Consider the following 13,726-nt stretch of genomic DNA (forward strand, 5'->3'; position numbering starts at 1 on the left):
ATAGATCTGGGCAAAGTAACTGGAAAACCTTCTGAAAGGAGTCACCATTCTAGATGCCATTAAGAACACTCAACGTTTCATGGGAGGAGGTCAGAATATCAACATTAAAAGGAGTTTGGTGGAAGTTGATTCCAACACTCATGGATGACATTGAAGGGTTTAGGACTTTAGTAGAAGGAGTAACCGCATATGTGGAGGAAGCAGCAAGAAAGCTAGAATTAGAAGTGGGGCCTAAAGATGTAACTGAATTTTGCTGTAGTATTATGATAAAACTTAAACAGATGAGGAACTGTTTCTTATGAATGAACAAAGAAAGTGGTTTCTTGAGATGGAATCTACTCCTAGTGAAGATGCTGTGAACATTGTTGAAATAACATCGAAGAATTTAGAATGTTACATAAACTTAGTTGAGAAAGCAGCAAGAGGACTTTAGAGGTTGACTAACTTTGAAAGAAATTCTACTGTGGGTAAGATGCTCTCAAATAGAATTGCAGGCTATAGAGAAATTTTTCATGAAAGGAAGAATCACTTGATTGATGCAGCAATCTTTGTCATTGTGTTACTTTAAGAAATTGCCACAGCCAGCCTAGTTTTCAGTGACTGCCACCCTGATGTGTCAGCAGCCGTCAAAATGGAGGCAAGACGGTTACCAGCAAAAAGATTTTGACTTGTCTAAGGTTCAGATGCTCGTTAGCATTTTTTAGCAATAAGGTATTTTTAAATGAAGGTATATATTAATATATATTTTTAAAGACATGATACTTAAAATACAGTATAGTATAAACAGAACTTTTATATACACTAGGAAACCAAAATTCATATGGCTTGCTTTATTGTGGGGCCTGGAACCGAACCCGTATTTTCTCCAAGGTACACTTTGTATGTAGGAATTACACCCTTAAAAGTTTCTTCTGAACTTAATTTTCTTTTAAGCATTAAGAAGTCTTAAATATGTTTCCTAGGTTGTTATTTAATTAGTAGTAGTATGCAGTTGATAATTAAATGTTACACATAATTTTATAAACTCTTAGACATAAAATTCTGTAGTGAATGTGCCATTTACCAAGGTACATAGTGTCCTTCTCAAGTAGTTTATGTGGCATTTATGAATGTTACTAGGATGAGGATTCTATTTCCTTTGTATAATTTTTATTTTTAAATGTGTGAGTCTTGAGGAACCTTGTTTATATTAATTGAGTTGATAGGATTTGAAGGAGTTTTTATAGCAACAGGACTCATTTCTTTGCCTTCCTTTGGAATTATGTGCTAAAGAAGCACTTACTGATTTATGGTCACAATTTTTTTTTTTTAAATGACCTATTAACATTAACATGAAATAGTTGGAAACCAAATAACTCAAGATGGATTTGGTTTTTTGGTCATTAGAGTCATATATACTTTCATTGAGACAGATAATATGATTTCCTTTCTTTCCTGCTGTAAGCGCTACACTGTCGTCCCTCTTCCTCCTGATTTCCCTTCCCTGCATCTTTCTCTGCCTTCCATAGCATTTTCTCTCATTCTCTTCCATTTCTCCCTTACTTCCCTCCAGTGTGCATATTCTCTCTGCTCCTCTCTGCCTCCCTTGGTCTTGAATGCTCTCTTTCCCTCTCCTGATCCTGAAAGACTTATTCAAGTAAGGGCTGGAAGTCAGAGCCCCCATTACCGCCCCCTCCCATTACCACCCCTTACATACTCTACAGGTGTACTCTCATTACCACCCCCTATATACATACGCTGCAGGCGTATTCCTCCGCTCCTGCCAAAGATTGCTTTCTAAGCTCCCCTGCTTGTTTGCTTTTTCCCTCCTCTCTCCTTCCCTGCCTATCTCCCTGTCTCCCTCCCTCCTTCCCTTTCTCCCTCCTCCCTCCTTTCCTCCTCCCTTCCTTCTCCCCATCCCCCTACCCACCCAGCTGTCTTTTTCTCTGCCTTTCTCCCTCCGTACCTCCCTGTCTTTCTCCCTCCCTCCTCCCTCCTCTCCTCCTCCCTCCTTCTTTCCTCCCTTCCTCCCTTTCCCCTCCCTCACCCCACTCCCCTTACCCTTTCTCTATGGGTAAAGTTTGTCTTATTCTCCACCTTTCTCTATGTGTAAAGTTTGTAGGTGGGTACAGTGGCTCACACTTGTAATCCCAGCACTTTGGGAGGCCAAGGTGGGCGGATCATGAGGTCAGAAGCCCAGCCTGGCCAACATGGTGAAACCCCATCTCCACTAAAGATACAAAAAATTAGCTGGGCGTAGTGGCATGCACCTGTAATGCTAGCTACTCGGGAGGCTGAGGCAGGAGAATCATTTGAACCCAGGAGGCAGGGGTTGCAATGAACCAAGATTGCGCCATTGCACTCCAGCCTGGGTAACAGAGTGAGACTCCGTTTAAAAAAAAATTGTAAATTGAATTTTCTTACCTCTCTAATGAATAATCCTCTTACCCACTAATAAAAAACACAAAGTATAAAATCCCTGTTTAAAAAATCGCTGATGCATATAAAAGTCCTTACTACTGTCGGTTACTGTTTTAAATGCTGTATGTACGTGAACTCAATCCTTATGGCAGACTTGTGAGATAGGTACTGCTTTTATCCTCATTCCTTAGGTGAGGAAACTAAGGCATAGACAGGTTGAGTAACTTGTGTCAAGTTTTATGCCAAAGTGGTGGAATTAGAGTTTGGTCTTAGGGAATTTGGCTCAAGCATCTGTGCTTTTACTGTACTGTTCTGCCTCTAAAAAGACAGTTGCTGGAATGGAGTCTTTTGCATTAAAATGCACTTTTCTTAGTACTAAGAAATGTTTGTTATTAGTACTGTGGATGTTGTAAGGCTCTGTAGAATGATAATTAACAAATATTTAAACCATCCTTAGGTTTAGGTATCAGTTCTAAGAATTGATGATGGTATCAAATAAATGCTTATATTAATTGGAAATAGGAAAGTATTAGCTAAACATAGCATGTCACACTTAAAATCCAGGAGCATGTCATCAAGGTTTAATTAGTTAATTCATTTATTTGGCAAATACCAGGTGCCTACTAGGTGTCAGGGACCATAATAGTGGATAAGACAGTCATTGATCATTAAATACTTTATAGTATAAATAAGATGCTAGCTGGTGTCTTTTGCTAACAGGTAAGCATTGGTTTTAAAATAAATTTTCAAAGTTACGGAATGGAATTCACCATTTTGCTATTCTTGTTTGTAAGTTGCGGCATAGATTTGAAAGGATTTTCCCACTAAATGTGTGACTCTAATGACTTTCATATATTGACATTTGAATGTTGAGTCCATTTTATATACCTTGCATTTTAAGGTATGTTTTCTGTTAAATCTTTCAAGTACAGTGATCATACCTCATTGCAGCCTCAACCTCCTGGGCTCAAGCAGTACTACCACCTTGGCCTCCTGAGTAGCTGGGACTACAGATACATACCACCACACCTGACTAATTTTTGTATTTTTTGTAGTCACAGGGTTTTGCTATATTACCCAAGCTGGTCTCTAGCTCCTGGCTCAAGCTGTCTGCCTCCCTCAGCCTCCCTAAGTGATGAGATTACAAGCATGAGCCACTGTGCTCAGCCTAGATATAGTTTTTAAAGAAGAAAAAAATAATCATTTTTTCAAGTAGCTCCATGAAAAATCTGATACAGTAGTAAAAAAGTTTGTTAAAATATAGAATTTAAATGTCTTTATATGGTATCGCAAGCCAGTTAATACATTGTTTGTTTAACACGCTTTCTTTTTGACTTCACTTGCTGTAACTTTATTTTGCATTTTAATTTTGTGGCCTTTACAGGCTGGATTTGACCTTGGCTGGGCATACTGTATCATGCCTGCAATTCAGCACTTTGGGAGGCCAAAGCAGACGGATCACTCGAATCCAGGAGTTCAAGATTAGCTTGGACAACATGGCGAAATCCCGTCTCTATAAAAATATACAAAAATTTGCTAGGTGGGGTGGTGAGCACCTATAGTCCTAGCTACTGGGGAGGCTGAGGTGGGAGGATGGCTTGAGCCTGGGAGGCAGAGTGCCACTGCACTCCAGCCTGGGTGACAGAGCCAGACCCTGTCTTAAAAAATAAATAAATGATTACAGGCTTGATCTTTAGTTAACAGGGGTGCTCTTGAAAAAAGAAAGTTTGATCTTACAGTATTATTGACAATCAAATATAATGGTATGTAAGATGCCTTGGTAAAATTCAATGTGGCATATTTATGTAAAGTATCTAACAGTCACAATTTTTCTTCAAATGGTTAAATTCATAACTGGGACATTATCTTCTTATTAACTTACTCCTTTTTATTCTCACTGCATTATTTCATGCTCTCTCCTTTATCTGGATTATAATAACTTTTCTTGTGTAAGATACCTGGAGTTCAGGCCCTTCACAATCTGGCTCTGATCTGCCTACATTTCCAGGCTTAGTTCTTAATCCCTGTGAATCATTCACAAAATAACTATGACCCTTGTTTTAGCTGTATCAATTGAATTTATTTATTTATTTAGAGATGGAGTCCAGCTCTGTCACCCAGGCTGGAGTGCAGTGATGTGATCTCGGCTCACTGCAACCTCTGCCTCCCAGGTTCAGGTGATTCTCCTGCCTCAGCCTCCCAGGTCAGCTGGGACCACAGGCGTGTGCTACCATGTTGGGCTAATTTTTCTAGTTTTAGTGGAGACAGGGTTTCACCATGTTGACCAGGCTAGTCTCAAACTCCTGACCTCAGGTGATCCACCTGCCTCAGCCTCCCTAAGTACTGGGATTACTATATTGATATCTCTCTCTCTCTCTCTCTCTCTCTCTCTCTCTCTCTCTCTCTCTCACACACACACACACACACATTCTCTCTTGAATTTTTCTTCACTCCTAATTTTGCTTAGTCTTTGTGTGCTTATTATGTTCCAATTCTAATGTTGCCTTCTATATGAAGTGTGCTTGTTAACATTTTGATTGATCTCTGCATGTACACTTTGTAAATCTTTTTTAATGATAGTACTATTATCGTATTATATTTTGAGGACTGTATCATATACATCTGTCTTGCTAGTCTGAGTTGCTTGAGGCCTTGGGCTCTGTCTTTGAAGCTTGCATACTTACGAGCTTGGTATCTGTTGTTTTCAAAAATATTTACACTTGCACTGTGGTATAGTGGGACGTATCAGGCAGTTGGGTCTGTATTCTCAGCACTTTCTCGTTCTGTATGTCACCATGCATTAGTTCCTTATGTTCTCTGTGCTAATATTTCTTTATCTCTAACTGGGGAGAATAATCTGTAAGATCTTGCCTATGAAGTGCCTACCTAGCCTAGTGCTAGTTTCCCCTTTTTTTAAAAAAAACAAACAAACAGTTTTTTGTATCAGTTTATATTTGTTGGCTGTAGAAAAATACAATTTAAAGTGTTTTAAACATTATGGAAAATGTATCAATTCACAGGGAAAGAATTTATAGAGCTAGTTACCAGTGGTTCAGTGGTCTGGTGAGGTTCTTTCTCTTGTTCTATTCTTCCATCGCCGGAATATACCTTGGTCTTTGGCTGGCTATTCTTGATATTGCAGGATGGCTCAAAGCAGTTCCAAATCTCATCGCCTTATGAAGGCAGGGGTTTTTCTCCTTTTCTTTCTGAAAGAAAGCACATGTCCTGTTGGTCAAAATTGGGTTACATACTTAACCCCACATCAACCACTGGCAAGGGCATGAATGACTAGATTGCCTTAGGTTAGTCAAGAGTAATATGTGGGGTTGAGGCGGGATCTAACCACTCTGAAAGTTATATGGCAGTCTCATACTTGGAAAAAAGTCACCTTATTATCAAGAAAAAGGGTAGGATGGCTTTTGGATAGGTAACTAAAAGTGTCTTCCGTGTTATTTATTGAAAAATTACAAAGAAAAAGAACAAACCCAAGTCTTAAGTGCGTAACTCGTAGTACATACTCAGTTACTCATGCCTTCTTACCATATGGGGCATATTTATGATGGTCTCACATGGTAAATGAGGAATTTTTTCTTTGTAAGTGCCAATAGCATCATCATTGAGAAACATGTAAGGGAAAATACATATTCTGAAGAATCCTCCTATAGTAATAATAGTTGTAGTAGCAGCAGCTGCAGCAAAACTGTTTTCTAATTTGAAATAAAAAGCTGACACTTTTCATTTAGCATATTTTTAATTTGGGGGCTTTGTATAGGTAAAATAGAATCTATCTAAACCTAATTACATGATACATTTAACAAAAATACAAATTATTTTGCTTTTTATTTTGTTTCTGTTTTCAGTGAATGAGCTTATTCTCAAACAGAAGCAAAGATGTGAGGAAAAGAGGTTCAAATTGGACCACTCAGTGAGTAGCACCGTATGTTTCAACTCTTATTACTATTTTTAATACATTTCATTTTGTTGTTTTTATTGGTTTAATATTACTTAGATGTTAAAATTTAGTATATTATTGATTTTCCTTAATGAGATTTCTTTAGGATTGTTCAATTCAAACAAATAACTTTCTTGACTGCATTGTCTGTAATACTTTACTAGAGTGATTGTGTTTTGAAAGGTCTTGTAAGATTATATTGAAACATTTGACTTTTAATACTTGACATTTGAAGGATTGTATTGCATGGTGAAACAATGGTTGATATTTTCAAAAAACTGTTGAGACTGGGTTCATGCCCGTAATTTCAACACTTTGAAAGGCCAAGGTGGGAAGATATCTTGAGCCCAAGAATTTGAGGCTAGCTTGGGTAACATAGCGAGACTCTGTCTATATTCAAACAAAAACAAGAACAAACCTCTTGATAGAGTTTCAACTCAATTTTAAAGGATTCGTCCCAAATTATTGAGGCAAATGAGCTTAATACCTTACTACATGCAAAACTGAAAATATGGCTAGACAAATAATTACATTCAGTCATTTATTTTGAAGGTAAATTACAGCTTTAGAATAGTCTTGAATGCACCTTTGTTATCTGTTATCTAAATTCATTTAAGGGAGAAGAAATAGTGTTAAGGTTATAACCAGAAGACAGTAAGGAGCCACTAGATAGGAAGGGGTAGTTTAGAACATTACAGTGTATTTTTACTCTCTATGTAATGAGCATATTTGGAAGTAGCAAATAAACATTTTTTTTAGTCTCTAAAACAGTCTTCTTAGGAAGTTGTTGTGTTTCTTCTTTCTTTGTTTTTTAGAATGGCCACAGGTGGCAGATATTTCAAGATCTGTTGGGAACTGACCAAGATAACCTTGATTTGGCCAATGTCAATCTTATGTTGGAGTTACTAGTGCAGAAGAAGAAACAACTGGAAGCAGTAAGTGGTAGCTAACCTTAAAAATACATGTATTTTAAATGATGAACTTTAATGCAATGAAACAAATCTGAAATGTTTAAAAATAATAGGATAGCTTCAGCAACTCATTCAATTTTACTCAGCTAGAAACAGCTACAAAGTGTCACTTCTGCTAGATTCCTTCTTTTTTTTTTAATCTTAACAACTTCCATACATTATAACTTATTTGCAGTGACCAGCTTTTATAACAAAAGTTGAGTGTTAAAAATCTCAAGAAAGTAAAGTTTCATTTTCGTAAGAAATAGTTTCGTTAGTCATTTATCTTCTAGTGAGTATCTTCCTTGCCATATTGTCCCCTCTTCATATGTGAGATTTGGAGGAGAAATAGAGATTATTTTTATCTACATAAAATTCTTTCAGCAGGTGTCCATTGGTAGCAATAGCAGTCTGTGATATAACTAAGAGCATTTAAAGCGATCTCTCCTAAATACATCTTATTTCATGTAATGAGACGTAAAATTCCATTCATTTTACGTAAATGTTAAAAATGTAAAATGTGAAATTCCAAATATTGGAAATTGAATGTGATACATTGTAAGCAACATACACCTTAGCATAAGCAAATACTACCATGAGGCTAAACATAAAGGAGATATTTACTGAGACAGTAAGGTAGTGAGTAACACATATACACAAAAAGGAATAGTTGAACAACCAAACTTTGAGATTAGAACCATGGCTTCTCTGGAAGACTACAAAGAACATGAGATTAGGGATTTGAATGTTGTTGAGAGTCTTTCTTTCATGCCCCTTTGTGTTTGTTTGATTGGGACAGCTCTGATTTTCTTTTCTCATAGGTTTTTTTAATCACATGGTGGATAATAATGTCATTTGTACTGTTGGTTTATATGTATGTTTTTTGTTAGGGAGCTTTTCTTTCCAACTGCAGTTTAAAAATTTCTGTGGCTAGATTATGATTAACTTAGCTTGGATCTGGATCCCACTGACTATGGTCAGGATCTTCTAGTAGGAGAAAGGTATGTCAGGTTGACCTAGCCAAAATTAGTTGTCTCCTATGTTATATCTGTTTGGGAGGTGGGTTCATGGGAATTCCTCTTATGGTTTTAACCATAGTTTTCTATTAGCACCTATTGTGTGCCAGGGGTTGTGTTAAGGGCTGTGGACAAGATAGAGTTCTGCTCTGTGTGTGTGTGTGTGTGTGTGTGTGTGTGTGTGAACTAAATCAGTAAAGCAGGTATTTTCACATATGATAAATGATATAAAAGATTTTTTTTTTTCCTTAAGGGACAAGTTTTCTCTCTGTCACTTAGTCTGGAGTCTGGTGATACAGTCATAGCTCACTGCATCCTCCACCTCCTGGGCTCAAGTGATCCTCCTGGCTCAGCCTCCCATCCAAACCACTAATTTGTTTTTAAATCACCGAACTAGTTTATTTTTATTTTTTGTAGATACAGGTCTCACTATATTGCCTACAGTAGTCTCAAACTCTTAGCTTCAAGCAATCCTCCCACCTCTGCCTCCCAGAGTGCTGGGATTATAGGCATGAGCCACTGCACCTAGCCCTAAAATGACTTTTTATGAGAGATTGAACATATGCAGTTACCTTGCTCCCTTTGGAATTGATGAAAATGACAGTAAATTAGGGATTTTAAAGACACAAAAAAATAAAAATGAGAGAAGATACATTTTCAGGAATATTTTGTAAGCTATGAAACAGATGGACAAAAGGTAATAGATTAGCAGATCTGAGGAAAATGAATGCTAAACCAGCAATAGGGAGAAAGCTAAGAACTGACCCTATTTATGTTACGAAGCAGAGGCCCTGGGATTGGGACCATCAGATATCTGTTAGAGTTAAGGCTGAAAACAGAATGATTGGTTGCAAGTCTGAATCCCTGATTCCTTCCTATGTAACTCAGCGAATGATTCTTTCTTTTCTACTTTAGGAGAAAACGGTAATTTTTAACCCCTCCACCCCCAAAGCAGGTGGTAAGAGAGAGGCTCTCTGGACTGCTTCATAATAGGCACGCTTAAAGATGTGTGTGAGCGTTCCTATTTTTCTGCAGCCTCACCAGCATCTTGTTTCTTGGCTTTTTAATAATTGCCATTCTGACTAATGTGAGATGGTATCTCATTGTGGTTTTGATATGTATTTATCAAATGATCAGTGATGTTGAGCTTTTTTCCATGTGTTTTTTGGCCACATAAATGTCTTTTTTTGAGAAGTATCTGTTCACATTCTTTGCCCACTTTTTTTTTTTTTTCCCATTTATTTATTTTATTGCATTTTACATTTTGGGGTACATGTGAAGAACATGCAAAATTGTTGCATAGGAACACACGTGGCAGTGTGATTTGCTGCCTTCCTCCCCATCACCTACATCTGGCATTTCTCCCCTTGCTATCTCTCCCCAGCTTCCCACCCCCCACCCTCCCTCCCCTATTTCCCCCCAACTGACCCCAGTGTGTAGTGCTCCCCTCCCTGTGTCCATGTGTTCTCATTGTTCAACACCCGCCTATGAGTGAGAACATGCGGTGTTTGATCTTCTGCTCTTCTGTCAGTTTGCTGAGAATGATGGTTTCCAGGTTCATCCATGTCCCTACAAAGGACCCAAACTCATCGTTTCTGATGGCTGCATAATATTCCATGGTGTATATGTGCCACATTTTCCCTATCCAGTCTATCGTCGATGGGCATTTGGGTTGGTTCCAGGTCTTTGCTATTGTAAACAGTGCTGCAATGAACATTCGTGTACACGTGTCCTTATAGTAGAACGATTTGTAATCCTTTGGATATATACCCAGTAATGGGATTGCTGGGTCAAATGGAATTTCTATTTCTAGGTCCTTGAGGAATCGCCACACTGTCTTCCACAATGGTTGCACTAATTTACACTCCCACCAACAGTGCAAAAGTGTTCCTATTTCTCCACATCCTCTCCAGCATCTGTTGTCTCCAGATTTTTTAATGATCGCCATTCTAACCGGCGTGAGATGGTATCTCAGTGTAGTTTTGATTTGCATTTCTCTGATGACCAGTGATGATGAGCATTTTTTCATATGTTTGTTGGCCTCACATATGTCTTCTTTTGTAAAGTGTCTGTTCATATCCTTTGCCCACTTTTGAATGGGCTTGTTAGTTTTTTTCTTGTAAATCTGCTTTAGTTCTTTGTAAATTACGGATATCAGCCCTTTGTCAGATGGGTAAACTGCAAAAATTTTTTCCCAATCTGTTGGTTGCCGATTCACTCTAATGATTGTTTCTTTTGCTGTGCAGAAGCTGTGGAGTTTGATTAGGTCCCATTTGTCTATTTTGGCTTTTGTTGTCAATGCGTTTGGCGTTTTGGTCATGAAGTCCTTGCCTACACCTACGTCCTGAATGGTTTTGCCTAGATTTTCTTCTAGGGTTTTTATGGTGTTAGGTCTTATGTTTAAGTCTTTAATCCATCTGGAGTTAATTTTAGTGTAAGGTGTCAGGAAGGGGTCCAGTTTCTGCTTATGGGGTTGTTTATTTTATTTTATTTTACTGTAAATTTGTTTTAAGTTCCTTGTAGTTCTGGTTATTAGACCTTTGTCAGATGGGTAGATTGCACAGTTTTTCTCCCATTCTGTAGGTTGCCTGTGTACTCTGATGATAGTTTATTTTGCTGTGCAGAAGCTCTTTAGTTAGATCTGTTTGTCAATTTTGGCTTTTGTTGCAATTGCTTTTGGTGTTTTTGTCATGAAATCTTTGTGCATTCCTATGTCCTGAGTGGTATTGCCTAGGTAACAAACCTACACATTCTACACTTGTGTCCTGGAACTTAAAAAAAAAAAATGTGTGTGCTACCATATCAAAAGCAGATAATTACATACTGAAAGTGAGAACTGGTAACCTTCTTTCTACCTTCTGATATACCAGCATTAGTCTTTGCTTCCTTTTTGGCTTGGAATTGAAGAAACACAGTTGTCTTATTAGATTACAGGTTCTTTCCTATTATTTCTGAAGAGGGAGCAAGGTCAGAAGCAAAATTCTTGTCATAGATTTTTTTTTTTTTTTTACATTATTGCTAAGTGCAGAAGATAATATGGGGCTCTGACATACTCCTTCTTAGTTTTAATAAATGTGAAGATTTTGCCATGTGTCTTAGATCTGACTTGGCGAATTAAATATTTTCATACTTAAAGCCCTCTCTCATCTTATTCCTTTCTCCCAGAGTAACCACCATATGAAGTTGGCAAGAATCCTTCTCAAGCATGTGTATGTGTTTCTTATGTATATTAGTTATCTACAACCATATAAAGTATTGTATAAATTAGAGATTTACGGCTGGGCACAGTGGCTCACACCTGTAATCCCAGCACTTTGGGAGGCCAAGGTGGGTAGACCACCTGAGGTCGGGAGTTTGAGACCAGCTTGACCAATATGGAGAAACTCCGTCTCTACTAAAAATACAAAAAAATTAGCTTACATGATGGCTCATGCCTGTAATCTCAGCTACTTGGGAGGCTGAGGCAGGAGAATTGATTGAACCCAGGAGGCAGAGGTTGCGGTGAGCCGAGATTGCGCCATTGCACACCAGCCTGGACAACAGAGTGAAACTCCATCTCAAAACATAAAAATAAAAAAATAAATTAGAGGTTTATGTAAAGGGTTTCATACTGTAGTTATCCTTTTGAAATATACCTGTTTACTCTTGAGGTTCATGTTGATAAATGTAGATTTGGTTTATTTATTTTAACTTCTCTATAATAACCTGTTTCAGAAATATATTTATTATTCTATAGATGGGTATTTAGGGTCTTCTCAATTCTTAGTTGTGTCAGTAGTGCATTTAATATACATTTCTCCTTGTGCTCACATCAGGGTATATATGCACGTTTTAACCTTATTAAATATTTGATATGGACAGATTGCTCTTCTGTGGGTTTGTGCCATATAAACACTTGGTATTTTCTGTTTTTTAGTTACTGCCAATCTGATAAATATCAAATGCTGTTTGTGTGTGTGTATGTGTGTTTTTAAAATACATTTCTATAATAACTAGTACAATTGAGAATTTTTTTAGTTGGTCATCTTTGTTTTCTATTTGATGAATTACCTATTCATATTCTGTATCCATCTCCTGATGGCTCAGTTGTCTTTTTTCTTACTGATTTGTATGTGTGTGTGTGTGTGCTTGTATTTTGGATATTGCTACTTTGCCAAGTGCATATTTTAGTAATTGAATTCTAGTTGAATTACATTATAGTTGGAGAACATAATTTACATTATTATAGGTGATTCCATTTTAGCTGGTTTGTTGGTTCATCACTTATAATTTTTTGTCTTTTTAGTGGTAGCTTTAGAGTTTTTAATATAATTGCTACCACATTCTACATTAAAGTAGCATTATACTACTTTATCTTATAAGAACTTTAAAAACAGTATACTTTCGTTTTCTCTTTCCTAGCCATTGTAATATTTTGTCACAAATTTTACTTCTAAATATGTTATATACTTCACAATACATTGTTAATAATTGTGGTTAAATTATGGGGATTTCTAAAAGGTCTTACATTACCCATTTATTTACCATTTCTGGTGTACTTTATTCTTTTATGTAGATCAATTTCTATCTGTTACCATTTTCCTTCAGCATCAAGGACATTATTTACCATTTCTTTAGTGCAGGACTGCTGGTGAGAATTATTTCTTTTATATGTCTCACAAAGTCTTTATTTTACCTTTGTGTTTGAAAGGTACTCCCTATGTATGTATAAAATTCCAGATCGACTTTTAAAGAAATGTTGCTCTGCTGTCTTCTAGCATTGTTTCAGATGAAAAGTCTGCTGTCATTCTTATCTTTTATCTTAATGAAATATGTTTCTCCCAATTTAAGGTATTTTTTTTTTTTTTGAGGCGGAGTTTTGCTCTTGTTACCCAGGCTGGAGTGCAATGGCGCGATCTCGGCTCACCGCAACCTCTGCCTCCTGGGTTCAGGCAATTCTCCTGCCTCAGCCTCCTGAGTAGCTGGGATTACAGGCACACGCCACCATGCCCATTCTTTTTATGAGTGTAAGCTTTTTAATTATATGTGCCTTGCAGTAGGGTTTTTTTCCCCCCTTTGTGTTCTTTGTTATTGGCATTCTTTGAATTTTTTAGATCTGTAGATTTATAATGTGCCTCAGATTTAGAAATTGTTCAGCCATTATTTCTTCAAATATCTTTACGTCTCCTCTTTCACTTTGGGAAACCGGTGTATTTTGTACGGAGAACCGCTGCTCCGGGGCGCCGACAAAGCAGCCGTGCGGGGCAAAGCAGCGGCGCCGGCCAGCACAGGCGCGCTGGCCGAAACAGCCGCGCTGGCGACCTGTGGAGCTCCTCCGCCTGAGAATTTCCTAGTCTGTGGGCAATAAAAATGCGGCGTCCACTCACCCTCTGCGCTTTCACTGGGAGCTGCAATCCTGAGCTGTTCCT

General features: G+C 37.6%; 1 protein-coding gene across 9 annotated transcripts in view; it reads left to right on the forward strand.

The window, feature by feature from the left end:
* Nucleotides 1-13,726, forward strand: part of COP1 (COP1 E3 ubiquitin ligase) — a 222,101-nt gene that overhangs the window by 31,923 nt on the left and 176,452 nt on the right. For 6 of the 9 annotated variants that reach the window (XM_032291321.1, XM_032291323.1, XM_032291326.1 and 3 more), the window contains exons 4-5: nt 6,261-6,337; nt 7,168-7,287. In XM_032291321.1, coding sequence (XP_032147212.1) covers nt 6,261-6,337; nt 7,168-7,287 — 197 coding nt within the window. The remainder of the gene's footprint in view (nt 1-6,260; nt 6,338-7,167; nt 7,288-13,726) is intronic. The other 3 variants (XM_032291322.1, XM_032291325.1, XM_032291330.1) reach the window with 1 other exon arrangement.

The sequence above is a fragment of the Sapajus apella genome, unplaced genomic scaffold, assembly GCF_009761245.1.
Source record: "Sapajus apella isolate SASKATOON/1434 unplaced genomic scaffold, GSC_monkey_1.0 scaffold25, whole genome shotgun sequence".
Classification (NCBI taxonomy): Eukaryota; Metazoa; Chordata; class Mammalia; order Primates; family Cebidae; genus Sapajus; species Sapajus apella.